Source organism: Colletotrichum karsti, assembly GCF_011947395.1.
Source record: "Colletotrichum karsti strain CkLH20 chromosome Unknown Scaffold32, whole genome shotgun sequence".
Classification (NCBI taxonomy): Eukaryota; Fungi; Ascomycota; class Sordariomycetes; order Glomerellales; family Glomerellaceae; genus Colletotrichum; species Colletotrichum karsti.
This window is the reverse complement of record NW_024065932.1, coordinates 258200-279327: the sequence shown is the minus strand read 5'-3', so window position 1 is coordinate 279327 and position 21128 is coordinate 258200. Positions and strand designations below refer to the sequence as shown.

At 56.1% G+C, this 21128-nt stretch overlaps 5 protein-coding genes across 5 annotated transcripts; 3 read left to right on the top strand and 2 right to left on the bottom strand.

The window, feature by feature from the left end:
- Nucleotides 1–1074: 1074 nt before the first annotated feature.
- On the top strand, nucleotides 1075–5739 carry CkaCkLH20_09153 (uncharacterized protein; the record flags this gene model as incomplete). The annotated part of the gene is made up of 1 exon (XM_038891868.1): nucleotides 1075–5739. The coding sequence occupies one exon, from the start codon at nucleotides 1075–1077 to the stop codon at nucleotides 5737–5739; it is 4665 nt and encodes a 1554-aa protein (XP_038742801.1).
- Nucleotides 5740–6327: 588 nt separating this feature from the next.
- Nucleotides 6328–7528, bottom strand: CkaCkLH20_09152 (uncharacterized protein; the record flags this gene model as incomplete). Its single annotated transcript, XM_038891867.1, has 2 exons — nucleotides 6328–7155; nucleotides 7205–7528. The coding sequence occupies 2 exons, from the start codon at nucleotides 7526–7528 to the stop codon at nucleotides 6328–6330; spliced, it is 1152 nt and encodes a 383-aa protein (XP_038742800.1).
- Nucleotides 7529–11101: 3573 nt separating this feature from the next.
- CkaCkLH20_09151 (uncharacterized protein) lies at nucleotides 11102–12226 on the bottom strand (the record flags this gene model as incomplete). Its single annotated transcript, XM_038891866.1, has 2 exons — nucleotides 11102–12133; nucleotides 12194–12226. The coding sequence occupies 2 exons, from the start codon at nucleotides 12224–12226 to the stop codon at nucleotides 11102–11104; spliced, it is 1065 nt and encodes a 354-aa protein (XP_038742799.1).
- A 1583-nt stretch (nucleotides 12227–13809) lies between these two features.
- Nucleotides 13810–14650, top strand: CkaCkLH20_09150 (uncharacterized protein; the record flags this gene model as incomplete). The annotated part of the gene is made up of 2 exons (XM_038891865.1): nucleotides 13810–13977; nucleotides 14237–14650. 2 exons carry the CDS (start codon nucleotides 13810–13812, stop codon nucleotides 14648–14650), a joined length of 582 nt encoding a protein of 193 aa, XP_038742798.1.
- Nucleotides 14651–15623: 973 nt separating this feature from the next.
- Nucleotides 15624–20097, top strand: CkaCkLH20_09149 (uncharacterized protein; the record flags this gene model as incomplete). Its single annotated transcript, XM_038891864.1, has 2 exons — nucleotides 15624–15982; nucleotides 18711–20097. 2 exons carry the CDS (start codon nucleotides 15624–15626, stop codon nucleotides 20095–20097), a joined length of 1746 nt encoding a protein of 581 aa, XP_038742797.1.
- Nucleotides 20098–21128: the final 1031 nt, after the last annotated feature.

Genomic DNA, 21128 nt, shown 5'->3' with positions numbered 1-21128 from the left:
GTGCTGGCGCACCAAATAAATACAGCTTTTATCTTCACTCCCACCCACCCTTCTCTTCCACCTCACCACCACAACCCACCATCACCAACCTTCACATCACAACCTCTCCTTCACAGACCTATCCCACTGATCAACTCTTAGCAATCACTCTTGATCAGTACCGGTAAGAAATATTTTTCTTCATCCTTTAACGTACCTACTAACATATGACAATAGCTGAGATGGGTACCCCCGGCCGAAGCCGGCTGAAGACAGTCCTTTGGGGACTGCTCTTATCGCAGCTCTGCCTTCTGGGCCTTGCGCGTAAGTTCCTTCCTGTTTTTTTTTTCTTTTGCTTGGTTTCACAGCAAACTAACGAGATCTTCAGAAGCCCAAACTGCCTCTGCTTCACTTGATTGTGGCTGTGAGAACACAAGCAGCAACGCACACATCTTGGATGGTGGAAACTCTTCCGTTTGCCCTCCTTGTGCTTGTGTCAAGACAACTCGCATCCCTGTTGTCTTCACCACTGTCTTCACCTTCTACGACTCTACTACTTCAACCGCTCTGGTCTCAACTTCTGGACCTGTTTCATCCTCTGGCACTGTTCCTTCCAGATCGTCCTCTTCTGGCACCTTGGTCCCTGGATCGTCCTCCTCTGACATCCTGCTTCCTGGATCATCTTCCTCCAGCAAGTCGACTTCGGGTATTCCGGCGCCTCTTGGTCAAACCTCAAGCAAGCTTTCAGTTACTCTGCCTGGTAGTCCTACATCGCAGTGGACTACAACTTCCAGATTCGAAGGGCCTTCTTTCAGCACTGAAGACAGCACTCTCGCTACTTTGCCCTCTTTGAGTCTGCCAAAGTCATCACAGGCTGTGCCTTCTCTGAGCCCACCAGATCCGACATGGACATGGACTTTGCCCTCTTTCAGCCGCACCGAAGACTCATCACAGTTTGTGCCTTCTCTCAGCTCTCGAGAGGCCTCAAGATTTGTGCCTTCTTTGAGCTCCTGGGAGTGGTCACGTTTGGTGCCTTCTTTGGACCTCCCAGAGTCAAGCTCCTTGAAGCCATCAGAGACCAAAGCCACACTCACACTGCCTCCAGTTCCTTCCTTCTCGAGCTTCTCTTTATCTCTCCCTCCTCTTCCTTCTACCAGCAATGAGTTCCAGCTCCCGTCACCCATTCCTGTTGCTTCAAGCACTCTTCCGACCAAGACAAGCACACGGGTCAATATCACGCCGCCTCCTCCTCCCGGCACCCTCCGGCCTCCCCCCGATGTTGAAGTGTCCACCTCATCCTCATCATCTGCAACTGCGGTCTATGTCCCGCCTGGCGGTACCATCACAGTTGAGCCACTGACGGCAACAACTTCTGAGCCGGATGGAAGCTACAAGACCACGAGCGTTACTTGGCTTTCGATCGATGTCCCTTCGTTGACAACTGTTGGAGGTGAGGCGAAACCGACCATCTTCCCAGCTTGGAGGTGTATCTCACTCGAGGTCTGCAACAACCTTTGCTTGGTCCCCTTCGAGCGCTGTTTCCCCTCGTCGCCCAATCCTCTCGGTTTCCCCTGGCCCGAAGCGCCTGCTTTTCCTCCTTCCGCCGAACATGGCTCTCTTTTCATCCCACCCGTTACTCCGACCGACAAACCCGTCTCCCTGCCTACTTATCCTGTACCTACCTTCCGTACTACTACCAATGGTGGTGGTGGGGGTGGCGGCGGCGGCGGCGGCGGAGGAGATGACGACGATGATGATGGAGGCGACGATGAGGGAGGAGACGACAACGACGATGATGGAGGCGACGACGATGGCGGCGACGACGATGGAGGTGACGATGAGGGAGGAGACGACAACGACGATGATGGTGGAGACGATAATGATGATGACGATGGAAACGACGATGATAACAACGACGACCAAGACGATGACAATCAAGACGATGACCATCATGATGATCACAACCGCGACGACGACACCGAGGAGGAGAAGAAAGCCAAGAAGGAGCTCAACAAGATGCGGGTCGACATTGATCTCAACGATGATTGGATGCTTTTCTTCTTTGGTCTTTTCAAAACCGGCATTCGCTCCAGACTTCGGCTCATCCTCAATCTCAAAGTTCCGTGGAAAATCGACGGTGGATCTGGCGGCGGCGGCGGCGGTGGTGAAACTGACCCCGACGACCCCGAGCCTTCGCTCTCAACATCGGCGAGATCGACTTCCTCATCTACTTCTTCCTGCGCATTCACCTACACCCTCGCTCCTCACTGCACCCAGCCCTGTGTCGTCTCACACATCTCGAACATCGCGACCAACAGCCTCACCACCAGCTGCACAACTGTGCGCTGCGAGACAACAGAGCTCTGCACCAGCATCCAGACAACTACTACTACGACTTACACTACCAAGAAGCCAGGACCCACCGCAGGTTGCGCGCCCAAGTCATGCCCCGCGTGCAAGAACAGCAAGTCCAAGAACATCGAAGGTGTTACGAAGCGCAACCGTCCCGAAGATGTGATTCTCCAGAATATCATGACGGATCCAGCCACGTGGCCTGAGGGCGAGGACGCTTGGTGGGAAAAGATGCGCCTCGTTGCAAAGTCTTATGGTCCTGGTTACCATGAAACTAGCGCCGTTCACATGGACTCTACCAGCGCGTACGATCAATGGAGAAACTTTCCTATGGGCGGCGGCGCCGGGCCCGTCTGGGGATGCGCGATGGTCGTTGCATTCTCAGACAAAGGCATTTGGACGAGCCATCTCTGGGAAGTTCCAAACTTCTCTATCCCCGAGACAGAGAACTTCGAATACTTCTACGAGAACGGCAAGGACAAGCGGCACTACTGGCAGCAGAACGTCGACTACTTCCTCCAACACGGCTCTTCTGCTCAACCTTGGCAAGATGAGTACCCGGGTTTGGGCGAGTATACTGGAGATGGCCAGCCACTGAGCCCCAAGAATGCCAAGTTCTACAAGGTCTTCGTCTTTGTGCCGACTTACGACGACGGTGACTTCATGTACCCGTTGGCTAATCAGGAAGTGGTCAACATCTTGGTCGGCAAGCTGGGAATCGACAAGAAACACATCTCCTTGTACGGTTACATCCGCCGAGTTGAACTCCAAGAGGACTACGCTTACGACGACGGCAACACGCCCCCGCCCGAACATCGCCAAGCTCCTGCTTTCGCCGGGCTTCTCTCATGGCTGTACACCCCCAAGGGCGCAAGCGGCAAGAAAGAGCTGGTTGTTCGCTATGAACAGGACGTCATCTGGCGCCTCGCCTGGTGTGATGGGGACCCCCTCGCCGAGGACTTCGAAGGCCTGACCCTTGGACCGATCAAGCGAGAGCAAGAGACCTGCCCGAAGACGACGTACTGCACCAACGTCTGCTCCGATGACAGCTTCTGCAACTTCGGCGGCAGCGCCAAGTCGCTCCGCAAAGCACTCCCCGATGCGATCCCGACTTATGACGAGATCTACCTTACCAACAACTTCGTCGACCCCGAACCCTCACCAGAAGAAAATATCCACTACTGGAGATCCGTGAGAATGGTTATCGAAGACTATGGCGCCCAGTTGGGTACGCACGACCCGCCTGGCTTTCCAGGCTTCGCGGGGACTTGGCCAACCAGCGAGATCACAGTCTTCGACAGGGAAAAGGGAACCGGCGCCCCGGTCGATCGTCCACGATTCGGCGGCTCAGGACCTGTCTGGGGTTGCACCATGGTCGTTGTCGCCTCGCCTGCAGGTGTATACACTTCCCACATCTGGGAGGTCCCGTTTTTCACTCGAGCAGAAAGTGATCCCGTCAGGAATGAGATCTACAAGAACATCTACCCCGGTGAGTTTACAAAGGACTACACTCGCGAAGGCGTGTTCAAGTTTATCGCGTACGGGAACGACTTGGGAGACCGTGACGACTATGAGCGCAAAAGGCCGCCTTCGAAAAATCCAGGCTTGGACGAGCACTTCAAACCGGGAGGCATGTTCAATGTCGCAGAGTCGGAATGGGTCTGGGTTGGAATCTTTACGCCTACGGAAAGTGGCATGGCACGAGGCGGACCGGAATATCCCTACGCAATTGCTGGCATTATTCAACTATTCGCGAACAGATGGGGGGTTTCAGTCAGTTCCATGGACCTCATTACGTACGTCAAACGATCCGGGTACGAGATTCACGACACCATTGAGGCCAACCCTCACTGGGGTACTACGAGCTGGGCATACCATCCCAGATTCAACAACGGCAACCGGGAAGTGAAGTTGTTGGTGATCCGGCACGAAGAAAAGATCATTCAGAGAAGAGTGTGGTGTGGTTCTGGCCGCGTCGCTCCACTGGGCCCTCAGTCTCTTGAGGATGGGCATACCAGCTCTGACCTGAGATCGGCTCCTGAGCACCAGCGCAGAGACGACGACGGCGCCGTCTGCACGTTGGCAGCGGACAAGTTTTCGGCCCCGACAAGCAGCTTCGCCCGCTCTTCTCCCCCGGTACCTCGCCCTACCCAGATCTGTGCCTCTGATCGGGAGTGTGCTTCTCTTGCGTGCCCTGGTAAACGGCTAGCCAAATGTTATCACGAGCGCTGCCGCTGCGTCTTCGAAGTTGACCACGACAACTCCACGACGATTGCAGCCATCTCGACAGTCACGTCCAGACCTTGGTCAACCATGTCCGCCAACTCGAGCACTTCCATCACGTCCCAGTCCTCATCAACTAGCACGTCGAACTCAACTTCTTCGTCATGGTCGTTCTCGACATGGACCGGCTCGGAGCCCTTCACGACTATCACCGTCACTCCCTTGCCCCCGAGACCCTCAGTCTGGCCGACCAAGACTATCGCAACGTCTGTCCAGCCCACCGGATTTGGAGCCGCCTGCGAGTGGAACTCAGACTGCGCCAACCTCCGGTGCCTGACAGGACAGTACCCCAAGTGCGTCATCCCCAGCGGCCAGCAGATCTCAGGCTGCTACTGCCTTAACCGACCCCACGAGGGAGACATCTGCGCCATGGCAAGCGACTGCAACGAGATGCGCTGCGAGGAGAATCACTACCCGCTCTGCGACGTCTCCAACAGCTCCTCGACCTGCAAGTGCCAGCCCAAGCCCGTCACCCCCGGCGCCGCTTGCGACTACGACACGCAGTGCGCCGGCCTCCATTGCTTGCCCGCCTTCATGCGCAGCGGCGTCTGCGACAACGGCTCCTGCGAGTGCGCCTTCAACCTCGCTCTCGGCATCCCTTGCACGAGCCACGACGGCTGCAACCTCACGCGCAACAACGCGACGCACCCCTACAAGACGTGCAGCAAGGAGAACGTGTGCGAGCTCACGGCTCACAAGCCCGCCGCCCGGCCCGAGGAGCCCGGAGACTTCTGCATGGCGGACAAGCAGTGCGTCGGCATCCGCTGCCACCCCGGCGTCTTGTACGTCTCCTGCAAGAACAACAAGTGCCAGTGCGGCCCCAAGCCCGAGAAGCCCGGCGACGTCTGCGTGGCGGACGAAGGCTGCGAGGGCATCAAGTGCGGCGAGGGTGCCAAGGGCGTCGTCTGCGTGGACAACAAGTGCGAGTGCGACGCTCGCAAGTCCGGCGACTGGTGCACGGAAAAGCCGCACTGCCAAGACGTCGTCTGCGACAAGGACGACGAGGCTCCCATCTGCCGGAGGACGAGTTGCCGCTGTGTTTGCAAGGACGTCATTTGCGTCGGGGGCGCTTGTTTATGTCCCACCGGCGGGCCCAACGGGGATGGGTATTGGTTAATTGGTTAATGTGATTCTCTGTTTCCGTTGGCATTTGGTCTTGGTTCATGAACACAGACAGACCTTCAGGCTAGCTCGTTCAGTATGGGCTTGGAAAGAAAAGAGGGACTTTGAGATAGATTCTGCCAATGGGCACATTCCTAGAAGCATAGACACGGAGAATAAGTCTTAGCAAAACTTGCGTTCAACTTGATACCGTGATGCTTGGTCTTACGCACCACTTTGCTAGCCATGATACGGACAGCACATCCGTCTCCCTAGCAAGTGAGAAAACAGAACACGGAATGCGACCAGGATGACAAAGACGATGAAGGCGACGAGGATGACGATTAGAACCATGCCGGTGACGGATGACATCCTATAGGACGACAACCATCAAACATACTCTTCGCCCGGTGCAGATATTAGTCATGACGGAGTGTTCTCATTACTATCAAGTCGTAATCCCTATTCCATTACAAGAGGAAGGAGCAAACAAACGCACCACCTCTCGTAACCCATAAAACGCCATCCTTGTCCGTTCATCAGGCCGTAATCCATGCTTATCCGACGCTAACTATGATCTGGGGGGTATCATAAAAGCTTGCCAAACTCAACTCACGGGTTCAGCCCCGTGCTGGCAGCACTCTCTCCAACCTTGACCTCCTCCTCCGGAACACCGACAGCGACGCTGCTAGCGACGCTCATCGTAGTCGACGAACGCTCCCTCTCGCCGCCAGGGCGCTCTCTCCGAGCAGCCACAGCAGCCCCGCTGACTGGTGGCAGACCCACGCCAGCGCCGCCGCCTCCGCCGGTGGTAACGCTGCTGAAGCTCTCGCTCCTGTCGCGGGTGGCTGTGCCCTTCTTCTCCCGGAGAGTGCTCTCCAACTCGCGAATACGCTGCTTGAGCGCCTCGTTCTCCCTCTTCGCGGTCTCCAGCTCCTGCCGGTGGAGCGCCGTCTCCTCGTATCTCGTCGTGGCGGGCATCAGACCCGGCGACAGCTGCGACTCGCTTCCTCCGGGTGTGGCAGCGACCGAGGTGCTCCCCGTCTGCTGGTGCGGTACACGCTGCTGTTGGAAATACGTCATACCGCCCGCGTGGGGATCCAGGTGCTGCTGGGACAGCGCGGGCGAGGACGACAGGCTGTGGCGTGAGGCGATGCTGTCCTGGCGGGCGGGGTTCGGTGGTCGAGCAATCGGTATTGATGCCGTGGATGCCGCTGCCGAGCCCGCGATGGCGGTCTGGCTGCGCGTGCTGACGTTGGAGCCGGTGCGGTGGTGTCGGCGGGAGCTGTTGGAGGGCACGGCCGGGGTGGAGAAGGCGGCACCGGAGAGGAGGTGTGTATCGGTCGGGGGTTCGGCGGCGGATGCCGATGAGGCATTGGAGACGACCGAGGCATTCTGTGCGGCGCGGAGGATCGAAAGTTCGCGAGACAGACGGTTGACCTGGCTCAAGGTTAGAGGAGTTATGCTTAGGGCGGGAAGTGTGACTGACCACTGCCTCTTGTTCCTTCTCGAGTTGCATATGGAGGTCGGAGGCTGTTATGGGTCGTGGGTGGCGGACGGGTCCCGGGCCGGAGATGCTAGGTTCGGGAGCGGGCTGGGGGGAAGCAACCGACGCGGTGGCCAAGGTCGGAGACGGGAGGGAGGGGTTCGAGGCATTGGGGTTGTTGACGGTATTCTGGTTCGATGGGAGGATGTTCAGAGACGGCGACTCGGAGGACGCCGGGGCGGGAGGAGGCGGCATCTGGTGGGAGGAAGAGCGCCGAGAGCCGCTCAAAGGGTGCGGTGAGACGGGAACGGTGTTGATATCGGGCATTGTAGATGTTGAAAGTGGCGGCGGTGATGTTGGCGATGACGTTGGGTTGAATTGGTGATGTTGCTGGAAGTGGTTGTGGTTTTGTTTAGGTTTGAGGTTGTTTGCTATGAGCGGTGAACCGGCAACTGGCCAGACGCGTGGTGTGTTTGTCGGTCGCGGTCAACACGCCACTAATCGTCCAATCTGCTTTGACGGGTATGTTTGTTTGTCTGGGTTGCTTGGTTTACAGCTCCATTCATGCTTCATGCTTTCATGCGTTGTTCCCCCACATGAGCAAGGAGGTGGACCGCGGGAGGAAAGCCACAACCCCGCTTCTGCCACACGCGCCGCCTTATCTTATCTCGTTATCGTATTGTATCTTATCTTTCGTTATCGATACCGTGACTGACCCGGGCTCGGGCCAGGGATAGTCCGACCCACAGTCCCGACGGGACGGCATGTCATTTATCCCCCCTGACGGCACGTGTTGGCCCAACTCCAACTCCCGTCCAACTCCTTGTCGCACGCATCTCACACAAGCCGCCCCCGATCTCGACCACGACCACGATCCGACGTCGTATCGCCGTGGTGCAAACTCTATGCTACGCAGGTGTCACAATTCCCATCTCCCCGAAAACCGCTAGCCCTACCGCGAACATGCTTTTTCAAAAGTCTGGTTCCCATGCCAGTACCACCACCGGGAACGCCTGTGTCTCTCTCCACAGGAGCTAATCCCGACGACGCCATCACCAGATATCCAACACAACACACCAACTCGCGACATCTTCGAGGGCCTTCGAGTCTTCGACGGAAAGCCGCACCGTTGACGACAAACTGACCCACACCTGCCAACTCCACTCTTCTCTGCCTGCCGGCGAGGAGTGCTGACTGAAGTCGGTGGTCAGGGCACCGTCATCCCACCATCATAACGGCCATCCTGACAGAATTGTGGACGAAACATGGAAAACGGAGACCAGCCCGCCCTCTCTACCGTTTCGACGTCGCAGATCATCCACCGTTTCACCAAATGTGGCTTCCTCCCTAGCGTCGGCGCCACACGGTTGCCCGCTCTTGACGTCGCAAAGACCAAGGAGCCCCCCTGGCTTTCCGTCTCTCTGTTTTTAGCCCCCGGCAACGACATGCCAAAAACAACCATAACGCCTGCTGCCGCCGGCGCTTTTGCTCCGAGCGGACCTCTCGGCCCCTGTCCACGCGGCCCCCTGTCCCGTCGACGACCGACAGTGACGAGACCGCAATCTCTCTTACTGATGTCTGTCTGCCGCTCATTGCCCTTTCAGCAAACCGTTTGGTCATAACTTCTGCCCATCGACGACATTGCCAATCAACCGAGCTTAAAGCTGTGAGACGGAGCACACACGCACGGTCAAACGCCAGATTAAACGTCCGACCGTCGCACACACAATCCCATTGTTCTGGCACGGTGCTCCTCTGTGCTCTCGTCGGTCAAACGTCGTCTGAACAAAGTCTCGAGCCTAAATTGCACCCACCCGACTACCACCGGCCCCAAGACTCAAGAAGACGCTTTGTCCAGCTTGGCTGAACCAGCGATATAATGCCCCAAATATGATCGATCGCGGGTAACGGAGCAAATGCGACGCGGCGGCGGCGAAAAACAGCGGTAGGTACGGGAACACGACGGGAGTTAAAAGAAATGGAGCCGTGCCTTGACTGATTGCGGTCTAGAATCTGGACTGTGGATCGTCCGTTACGCAACACGGCACCGTACCGTCTCCTGGACCGGTTCAGCGAGGTTCCCCTGGCGGGGTTGAGCCTGCGATCGCCCGCTGTCAACATCACCGAAAAAACAGGTTTTGTCCCCTGCAAAGCGCCTGCCGTGCGGTGTGGGCACCCGATGAGGCTGAAATGTTTCATCATTGGACGTCGACTGCATTGGCACCTTCACTGTGACTGCATCGTGATGCTGCACTCGGCCGATTCGACGCGGATCGCATACCGAAGGGCCACACACACTCACACGCGCGGATACGGATACTCGAACAATGACGACCCGTGACGGGTACGGATACCGCATCTTGTCCGGGACTCACCAGCCACATTTCGTTTCGAACCTCTAGAGAGGTGAGAAAGCGACACGGGAGGGTGCCTTGCCGAGTCCTTCGCCTGGCGTCATACGAGCTCGCCAAAATGCAGCTCGCCGGATACAGCTCTCGGACTTGCCCTTGCATCGCGGAGCGTTCTGTTTGAGACCTGAACGGTCGGAGAAAGCTCCCCAAATGGACGTAGCGGTGTGAAGCGACAAAAGCAACTGGTCACGACAATATGAACTTTGAAGTCGTGCGACTGGCGGCACGCGAAAGCGACGGGATAATTCAGCAACAGTTGAAACCTTGGTCACTTTCCACCGTTTTGCGCATTACCGTCGCGTCGCGATGGAGTCAAACACAGCGGGGCCACGAACACCTCATGCGGTGGAGACGACACAGATTCATAAAAATTGGTCATTTGTGGGCGCCTAAAATTACACTGGGCAGTAGATCATCCGCCGCTAAATCTGACAAGTCCGATCGATCGCTGTGGGAACAACACCACAATTCCACCAAATGCCCAAACACGAACACCGTCTCTCTCTTGATACCGAAACTGCCAAAGCGATGGGGGGGTCGTCTTTCAAAATAAGCCGTGATACGACAAAGGAAACTCGTCACTGTGCGCTTCGCACGCTAATGGTCTTTCGCCGTCATGCCGTTTTACAAAAATCTTGAATATTGAGGATGTTTTCGAGTCGACATCGGCGAAGAATGTCGACTATTCTTTTTTTGGGGCGATAACAAGCAGGATCACAGTCCCTCACTAATCCATGTCGCTATGCAGTTAGCCTTACGAACAATTCTGAAATGGTTGTTTTCCGAACCCGAATGACGCAAGGAAATGGTACCCAGAGCATGGCGGCCCCATGGGAGAAGACGAAGAAGAAAAAAGTCAATTGTGTCGTCACGCTGACATCGAGTCGCGCGCGAAACACGCCGACACCGTCGAAACGGTGAGACGGAAATGAAAGAAAGTCGTCGTCTTTCCCAACCGCTCGCTCGGGTCCGGCTGCGGCGCACGGGAACGGTCGCGAACTCTCGCGCCGTCGCCGGGATACGCCAGCCTCACCGTTCTCGCCCCCCCCCACAGCCTTCGGGATACGGGCAGGCAACTTCCAGGTTGCTTGGAAGCGCAGCCCCACGTCTCCGTAGCTGAGGGTGAGTTGTACAAGGAAACGGGCTGCACAAAACGCAGATCGCGGAAAGACACGAAAAACAAAACGGAAAGAGCCTTTTCGCATCTGGTGGCTGCTTGGGCCTGACTCAAGCCCCAAACGATACTGCGCCCCATCCGAATTCCGGAGATCGCATTATCGTGAGGTGAGGAAAGACCAAGCGCAACGGGCAGAAAAGGCAGAATATCCGAGTCGCGCTCAAGAGGCTGCTCGAAACGCCCGGAAATGTAATTTCTTTCTCGTGTGTTCGATCACGGACCAAACAATCCGAAAGAAAAGAGAAAAGGGTGTGATACAGGAGAGGAGATGGGGGGTGGTGTACGAAATCTAACAGAATAAGGGTCGAAAACTTACAGCAATGCCAGGGTCAGATCACCATGGATCTTAGCCTTCAACGTGATCTCGATATCCAGGTTCAGATCGAGCCTGAGCTTGAGCGGGTTCTTTCCGCCGCTGTCACCACCGCCCTGCTGCATCTGTTGCTGCTGTTGTTGCATCTGCTGCTGCTGCATCATCTGCTGCTGGCGGTAGTTGTCCTCGGCGCCCTGCTGCTGGCGCCCGCCGCGCTGCATCATCTGGTTGTTGCGCTGGTACGGATCGTTTTGTCCGCGATTGCGACCGCCAGATTTCGGCTGCGTCGTCGTGTAGTTGTCGGCGGCGGCGGCGTCTGAACCCTCGCCCTCCTCTTCCTCGTCGTCGTAATCGTCTTCGTCGGAGTAATCGCCCTCCTCATCATCCTGGTCGTCGCCGGAGTAGTAGTCATCATCGTAGACTTCGCCGTCCTCACCCTCTTCGTCGTCGTAGTACTCGCCGCCCTCCTCATCATCGTAGTATTCGCCGCCCTCCTCACCCTCCTGCAGCTCGGAAGGCTCCTCGGCGGCTTGCTCCTGCTCGGTTCGTCCCGAATCTCGCGAGCGCACCTTTGCGGGGTCTTGGTCCTTGGACTGCTGCTCGGGTTTCTTGTCATTGTCGACGGTGGATTCGGGCTCCTCGTCCTGGACCTGGGGCTGCTGTTGCGACTTCTTGTCGGCTTCTTGACCGGGTTTTTTCTCTTGTTGTTGTTGGTCCTCGGGCTTCTTGGTCTTGTCGTCTGTCGGCTTCTCGTCGGTCTTCTTGTCATCTGTTGATGGTGATTGCTGCTCGCCGAAGGGCTTCTTCTCTTCTTCGCTCTTCTGCTGCTGCTCGGGCTTGGACTCCTCGGGCTTCTGCTCCTCGGAAACGCCTCCAGGCGCGTTCTCCTCGGCCTTCTTCTCGTTGTCGCTGTTGCCCATGCTCTCCGTGGGGTTGCCGAACTCGCCGACGGGCGTTGTTCCTTCGGGCTTTGTCTCTTCAGGCTTGGAGCCCTCGCCTTGTTGCTGCTGCTGCTGTTGGGCCTGACCCTTCTTCGATGTGTTAATATCTCATTTTGACCCTCAATTGGAATGAGATGAGATCTCACATACCTTGTTCTTGTTCTTGGCCATTGTGTCGTCCATAAATGTGGTTTAGCTTGAAGCTAGGTAGGTATGCGTGATGAGGTATCTCGGCGTCGATGAGATGAGATACCGAGGTGTGAGGTGAGATGAGTTGTGTTGGTTGGTGTTGGTGTTGACGATTAGATAAGAGTGATGATGAACCTTACGGGAACCAGAATTGGGAAAAGGGAGCATCAAGAACGTTGAAAAGGTAAGATGTCGGCACACGAACACTTAAATCAGATCCGCACGCATCACAAAACACAAAAAAAGAGGGAACGAGGGAACGCAAGCTTGATTTTCTTCGGGATGTGTCCCCAATTACCTCACACACACCCCCCATTCTGACAAGAACAGCTCCTGCGCGAGGCTGATACCCCGTGACGCAATAGGTGTGGGCAGGACGAACGAGATGAGTACGCCAAAAAAGGGGACCCAGCTTATGCAGCAAGGGAGGGGGGACGCAAAGCAAGACAGGGCAGGTCGGAACCGATCGAGAGCAATCAACGAGAGCTAGGTAGGTAATCAGGTCAGGTAGCTGGTGCTAGTAGATGCCGGGCGTGTGTAAGTCGCGGTGGGAGGAGCTCGAAGGATCCAGACCCGCGGGTGTGATATCACAGGATACCAGAATTAGAGACCTTCGAAAGCAGGATTTTGGGAGCATGCCTGTCCGAACGCCCATTTTCGATCGACAGGGTCTTCCAGGACCAAAAAGAAAGTGATCGAGAATGGAAAAGAGGTCGAAGAATGAGTGACGTAGACGTGCTTCCAACGGTCCATGGTCTGCATGAGCTGCAGCATATTTTTTCGCCGAAGGGGTGAAGCAGAGAGAGAGTGGTCTGGGGTACCTCAGCTTATCCCTGACCGAACCGGCCGAGTGACCGAACATGTCTATGTCTTCAACCAACAGAGTGAGGTCAAAGCAGAGTAAGATCTGAACAACATGACGTAGGGTTTGGGTGTGTCATTAAGCACACGCAGTGACAGTGACATAGAGACCCAGTGAGCTGCAAAAACAGAACGGTCTGGACGTCGATGGAGTGGAACCCGCCGTGGGTATGCCCGTTGCTGGCGTGTCGTTGTCTCTTGGTTTGGGTGGGCTGACCCCCAGACAAGGGGGGGAGTGGAGTGTGTGAGTGAGAGAGAGACGAGGAGGGGTGTTCCCGAAACGGGCATCTCGATCCCGCGGCGACCGGCGCGGCGTGAATCGACCACCAAACATTCAACCGATGATTTGAAGCTGTAAGGGGGTGCCATATGATGACCGCAACAGCGCGCGGAATTTCTGCCCTTCTTCGTTGGCGCCAAAATCTCTGTCTTGGCCTTCCCGAGGCAAAACCTGTTTGCTTCAAACCCGGTAAATGTCCATCTGAGGTTGCGCGTAGAAGGCGAATTCTCGACTTTTGAATACCTCGACGACAAGAAAAGAAAAAAAAGCAAATCCCGGTCTTGACCCACGGTTGACAGCTCCGAGTCCCGAGGCTTGTCGAGTTTCTGTCGAGTGTTGAGCTGGTCAGCAGTTCCACAAACCTTCTTCGCTTGCTCGGTTCCTCCTCCTCCTCAGCCTTGCCCTTTGCTCCTCTGCGCGCACAACAGATCGAAACATGGTCATCGGCTTGCTAGCCATCGCGGCCATCCCCACAGTCATCGGCACCGGCCAGGCCGTGAGCGCGCAAAAGAAGCAGAATGCCGCCGCCAAAGAGCAGGCCAAGTTCAGCCTTACGGCGACCATGACCATCGACGGCAAGCGAGAAGAGGCGCCCTGCGTCCTCGTCGAGAACAAGGCAAGTGTTTTTCGAACCCCTTTTTCTTTGCTCGTGTTGATCCATCCCCTTCCTGCAAGATCAACGCCTTGTATCATCCTCTTTCCTGCTTTTTGTCTCTTTTCCCCGTTCTCCGGCTTCGTTCCCCTACACCCACTTCGAACACACATCCCAACCCACTCACTCCCCCAGCCTCGCTCGCACGACTTACACTAGTCAACACCCACACACCACATCGATCGACTAACACGCCGAACTCGCCCCACAGCTCTGGATAGACCATAGCATGGCACGGGCGCCAGGGCACAAATTTTCAGGATACTATTTCAACTATCCCAGCGAGGAGCAGTACCGCGGGCTGGTGTCGACCATCTCCGACGACCCGCCCATGCTGAACTGGATCTACGTCGACGCAGACACCCGCGCGGTCCGTCACGGAGGCCGTAAGGACACCATCGGTCACGTCATAGGCCCCTGGGGCTGGACGGACGACGAGCGGCACTTGATGCTTCGCGGGAGCGGTCTGGGGTTCGTGGCCGTCCTGGAGGAAGACGGTAGATGGGCCGTCTATTGGGACCCTGACGGGAGGTTACGGCAAGGGTACGAGCCGGACGAATGTGTAGAGATAGCTTTGAGGCGGCAGATGGCGCTAGGCATTGAGAGCGCGTATGTTCGAGATTGATCCAGTGAAGCTAGCCAAGTGTTTTCCGAACCGTGAGAACAGACCTGAGTGACAGATAGAGAGAAGGGGGGGCGTGTAAGAGAGAGAGAGAGAACAGAAACCTGGAGGAGGTTCTAGAGGACGTGCGGAACAGAACCCAACGCGCAGCACAGTTCCCCGAGGTTTCTTTCTGCAGCTTGCATGGATTTGGATAGTTGGCATCTGTAACCCGTGAACCCGTAAGTCGTCAGTGCGAAGGGGTCTAGCAAGCTTGCGAGGCCAAACCGAACCGCGAGAAGCTTGTTTGACGGCAGAAAATAGAGTAATGGTGCGTCATGTCTGCATTGGCAATGTGATGACCCTCGAGCCCGTGGTGTGAGCATGATTGGGCGTGCTAGGCTGCAGTAAGGCTTTGCGATGCAAATCCGAAAAGAAAAACTGACAGGGATGCTGGACACCCTCTCGATGATCAGAAGCTCCTGGGATGAGTTATTCGTCGTTGTTAGTGGAGGAGGAGGCGGACGAGTACTCGGCGCCAGAGCAGATCGGGACCGCTCATCGGGAGCATGAGACAGGTCCAACGCCCCAGCGCCCCATTCATTCCGCCCCCCCTCCGCATGCCGCTTGGCCCTCCTTCAACGTCATTTCGGTCCAGAACACTCAGAGACTCGAGTGGTGTGACGCAAAAAGTCGAAGGGGTGAAGGCAAGAGAGATGGAAAACCTGGGTCCCCCAGGGTCCAACATGATCTCATCGGCCGAAGAGGGTGTAAGCTTTTGCATCCTGTTTTGACTGCTTCCGGATACTGTCCGGAATCAGTTATATTTTGCACCCTCATCCACGACTCATCCGTCCGAGATCATCTTAGAAGAAGCACTCACAAACCTTCCTTCATAATAATACCATCCTCAAAACCCTCCATTTCCCATTCACCTTCACGGGGAAAAGTCCATTAGCCCATCTTTGATCATCAAGAAGTCGCATAGACCGTCAGCATGTCTTCACCCCGCGAGAAGAACACGAAGTACGCCTCCGACGAGGAGACCTCCGAGGACACCCAACAGCAGCAGCAGCCCCAGCGCCGCCAGAACCGCAACAAGGGCAGGCAGATGCAAAGGCGTCAACAGAGCGGCCCTCTCGATGCCGTCGGCGGTCAGGATGTCGGCCAAACGGTCCAGGGCGTGACCGGCGGCGCTCAGCAAACACTAGGCAACGTAGCCGGCGGTGCTCTGCAAAACCAAGGCGGCGGCGGCGGTGACAAGAGCGATACCCTGAGGCTCCGCCTCGACCTCAACCTCGATATCGAAATCACGCTCAAGGCGCGCATCCACGGTGATCTTGAGCTGGCTCTCTTGTAAGTACTAACCCTTTCCTTACCCTCAGATGCGGCCCCCCCTTCTCTCGTCAGACTGTCCCGTTCTGTCCTATTTTCTTACCGAGAGACAAGGACGGGCTAGTTAGGCCAAGTTCATAATGGGCTAATGGGCTTTTCCTCGTCTTTTAATCAGGAACTGAGAGGCGTTTTTTCTCCAGGGACAAATCTTAAACGGAATCAATCTTTTGGCGGTTTTTACACGGAGTCGCGGAAATGCAGCGGGCGAGTTTTTCGACGCTGTTTGCTGGAAATGTGTGGGTTTCTTTTTGTTGACCCTGGCTGCCCAACCGCGAGAGAACGGTTGCGCTGCAGGTAGGGGGGAGTTGGTGGACGGACAGATTACTGGTATCCATCTGCCGCGTGTATTATGAAAGAGTTGTGCATCACCGACATCATGAGATACGGACGCTATTTCGGGAAAGTTTTATGGGTATCCTATTCGACGTTAGCCAAAGCATTCTAAACAGTTTTAACGAATGGAATTTGATCAAGACACATCTCACATGTCTCCTCGCTGCACACTGCAACATTCCCGTCGTGATTGCCCACCAACTTGCCAAATCTTGTCGTCAGAGTCAACGCTGGCACTTGGGCGCAGACCACTTCAGCGCATGTAGTCGGTTTCAGCACACCATCAGTGCTCTCAGCCACCGCTAATTGCCAGACTCCGTGCGGAGCAGACATGGAAGCTAGCATAGTCCATGTGTGTTGACAACCGCCGTCAAGCACGCGAAATGGCGGAATCGGCGGAGACGGTGACAATCAACCGTCCATAGCGCCAGTCTTCTTTCGCCTAGCCTCATAACGTTTCACGCTTCCTTTGGTGCCGTTGATCTTATGAATGGGGCGAATCTCCAATGAGACTGTGGGGTCGAGTCCACCCTCCAACAGAACAAGCACATTGTCCATTCCGTCAAGAGGCTAGTGTCATCGGAAGGCATTAACGGAGGGGGCTGAAGAGCGACTAGCCACACGTGCCAAATCAACGGCGCTTGAGGCTACTGCGGGTGCTCTTCTCTGTGCCTTGCTTTTGATGCCGCTTTTCCTCCTGGCTTTGGTGTTAGTCTTGCTGCTAAAAGACACCTCATTCATGGCTGAAGCTTTTTGACAGGATCATGCCGGAATCCTGGCATCAGCCTCTCTACCTCTGGCACTCACCGGAAAACTCAAGAAAAAAAGAAAGAAAACTTTGCCAGAGAAGGTCCGGAAACTCGTAACAAACTCTCCAGCCACACGCCGGCTTCGGGCTTCCTATCTCGTCCAATGTCGACGCGTCGTCGCCGCCACATGATGCGATGTAACTTGGTCAGTGTGGAAGTGTGAGTGCCTGCCCGTCGCCCAATGTAACGGTGGAACGGGCCCCCCTGCTCCCCCACCGAGAATGTCAATGCCACCCAAGGAAGAAGGAATCCACAGTACCGTCTCGACCGCTGCGGCGGGGAACAAAACGGTGGAAACGCTGGCGTTGAATAGGAAATTCTTGCGTCGTATCCCGGCACATCGGATGAGGCCATCAGCCACTCACCGCGGACCGCTTCCGTTCGTGAGGTGTGCCTCTTAACCGACGGCCAACCAGTCTCAATCGTCAAGCCACCTGCCGAGTACGTTTTGCGCCGATCGTTCGCTCCCGTCTCATTTCCCTCGTTCTGGGCTCTCGTCGACTTTTCGCCTCTTGCACTTCATTGCCCCCTCTGGAAACCATCGAGATCAGCATAATAGCCGCCCTCCGTTAAGGCATATCTCGGGCACTGTCTTGAAAACTCGAGACGTCTCTGAGGCCTGGTGAAGCTGTCCCGGGCATAACGCCAGCCCGAAGTTGTGATGAAGCTGATCACCTGGTGAGCCACATCTGAAGTCTGCTAATTCGCCGTCGGTCTGTCGGTGTCTGCCGCCTTCTTCGCAGTGTCTGGCTCTTTCCCTCCAAGCTTCTGCATAGCTGAAGCCTGAAGAAGAGCATCTCGACGCCAAATTCCGGCCGGGGTAGCGCTGCAGTTTGCGCAACTATCCGCCTAGCCCTCCGTCCTTTGCTTCTCCCAGGATTCTGTTGACGGTTAGCCGTGCGTTCCGTCTGCACAGTACAGAGCGTAGAAGCGAGCCCGACCACTCAGGAGCACGGCTACTCGCACAGTCGTTCAGGTCTCGACAAGAAAACAGGCTTTGGTTGACTTGTCGGACCTTTTGTCCTCCAATCTCAGCGTTGTGCCGGCGCCTCTTTCGGAGTCTTGTCTGGTTTCCATCCTGCCATCTTCACCACCCGTCGACAATCCCTCCCACGCTTGCTTCTTCTCGTTGTTCTCCGAAGTACCCGGTGGAGACGTTTGCGTGTGTCTGGAGCCAGTGGAGACGACAGATCTCGGTTCGACAAGTACTTGATCCCATCACCCTTGTACAACATCCTGACAAGGTGAACCGTCGCCCCGTTCGCCAGTTCTGGAACCCCAAGCTGCCCCAGCATCTGTCACGGCAGCGGAGAACCCACCCTCATCAACTCGTCCATCTGACGTCACAACGACAAGACCGACCCCCTCTGCCTAGCAGGCTTTGCAGACCTTGCAGAAGCGCTGGCCGCGTTGCTCAACCTCCTCTACCAGTCTGCCAGAGCAGATAAGCCCCGTCCGCGTGGTTGCTGCTCGAGGGGTGCACCGAGAAAAGCACATCTCAGCACAGTCTCTTGATCGGAGTCGATTCCAACAGCTGATTCCCGAAGCAAGGCGATCTGCAGGTGGGTGCCTTTCTCCTTTCTTTCTCGCAGTTGGCCTTGTCCCGGCCATCCTGGCCATGTTCCCCCTCACCTCGCCGGCGAGACCCAGCTGACGCCAAATGATCTTGTGCAGACGACCTTCAGGGACTGTCCAATGATGACGGCATCCCCTCCTACTCAGCCGATTCCCCCCACAACTCAATTCGACAAACCACGCGAGAGCCCAGCATCGACGTCGACCGTACCACGGAGTCTGCAAAAGACCGTCCCCGAAAACGAACAACCCTCGTCGCACACTATGCAGCGTACCGGGCCTCGGCCTGCATCAGACGGCGATCCGGAACACGCCTCCCGGCACGACGAGTATGAGGTCGTCGAAGTCGAAGACGACGATGCCGGGGTGGAAGAGGTGCCTCGGCGCAACGTACGCCCGCCTCTGCCCCGTCTGAACTCGTCGTCCCGAGCACCTGGCTCACCTGCTCCTCCGCCTGAAACCAATCCTCCGCAACCTCCCCCTCGTCGAAGCAGCAACGCGAGCACCCCACAGCCGCAGCAAGGCGGGCCTTTTCATCTCTCGCGGGAGATACCCATACCGATTAGGAGCTCTTCGACACAGGGACAAAGCGCACACAAGGCACCGCCGACATCCTCAGCAGATACTGCAGACACTACAGACAGCCGCACGGATGAAGGCACACAGGACTCGAAAGAGTCCAAGGAGACATCGCCCGGCGCTTCCAGTCCCAAAGGCAAGGAGCCGGAAGGAAAGAATGCTCCTATCAATATACCCAAGGTCACCCCTGTAGCGTCTGGCCTGACGATACCACCCAATCTCGCCGACCTAGCGCAAGGCTTGGACGGAAAGTATGTCGATGAGTTCGGAAACATTTTGGACTGGAATGGCCAGGTCTTGGGTCGTGTCGAAGGCGACCTTCCCTCGATGATCGGACGACCCGTCTCCGTGACTGGTGAGATCTTCAGCGAGGACGGCGAGGTTGTCGGCTACGTCGCAGAGAACGACACTATTCCACCAGCGCCTCCATCTCCCCAGCCCATCCAAGGCATGGGTGAAGGGCTGAAAGTAGACCATATGGGCAACATTCTCGACAGCAACAATAACGTCGTCGGGCATTTCGACGGCGCTCACATGGCCAAGTCGGTTCAGAAACCGGGCCAGACTGGTGGGCAGCACTCTCACGGTGCTCGCCCAGCAAACAACCCTCAGGCGGATCAGAACTGTAGCTGTGGTCGACCTAAACCGTCGTCTGCTCCCAGCCCGTCTGAGGTGTTCATGGACGTTAAGTCGACTCACGATGGCATCCAGCTGATTATCAAGATTCCAACGGTGTTCAACGGTGGCGGGGTCCCAAATATCCATATCGGAACTGGATGAGAATGTTGACGGTATTTTGGAGCTTGGATGGACGTCGATCATGGAGTTCTGGAATGGTTCTATAGATGCTAGCATGCGGCGGCGTTCAGACGGCGGCGAGGCGGTTGTGATAGGCCAGGAGTAAGTCGTCGTTCCAATGGGATCCGGATTAGGCAATACATGACTTGGATAAACGTGCGCTTCTGAGACCCCCGTTGAACTGCCAGTAAGGCTGAAAGGCGGGTGAGGTCCAGAACCCCAAATGCGAGCGGGCGCATAGACGCGGCAAGTGATTCGGGTGATTCCAGAGCGTGGCGAATGGGAGGCCGGCGTACGCGTTTCGGAGAGCGTCATGACGTTGGTTGTGCATGGAAAACTGCACGACAGCAGGCCAGCCTTCGTGAACTTCGCGATCCTCATTTGCAAAAGAAAGTTGGGAGGGCAGGTTGGACGGGTCCGGGGTGAAGCTGGTGGGGGATCTGACGAATGAATGATGCAGAGCAGGGAGGGCCCCGGGATGCACTAGCCACACCAACTGGGAAGCTCCAAGAAAGAGGCCGGGCGATCCAACTCGAGAGCCAATGGCAGCAAGCCCGACTAGCAGACTGTCACACCATCTCCCAAGGTGCAGCTGTCTTTTGAAAGTCAACTTGCGTCATGAGACTGGGATCCAGAGTCTGTCAACCCCTTTCGAGTACGTTCGAGTGCTCGGACGAGTGTGGCTTTGCGTCATGATAGACGGCACACGAGCCGGCCTCTATTCCCCCCATGAAGTCACTCTGTGGCGCGAGCAGGCCAGAGCTTCAGGGAGAGCTCCTCGAGCTTGAGCTCCCCTTGACGTAAGTTTTGGTGAGGCTGTAGAGCTGGAAACTTGATTTGGTGTGTGAGGATTTCTGGTATAAGACGTCCGACCGGCAGGTGATTGTGCTGAGTTTTGACTTTTCGAATCTCAATTCAAAGCTTTCATCTCATGGGCCACTATACCTTTTCAAACTATTAGCCCACTTATGTCACAATACCCAAACAATAATCTACTCTTTCTCAGACATCGT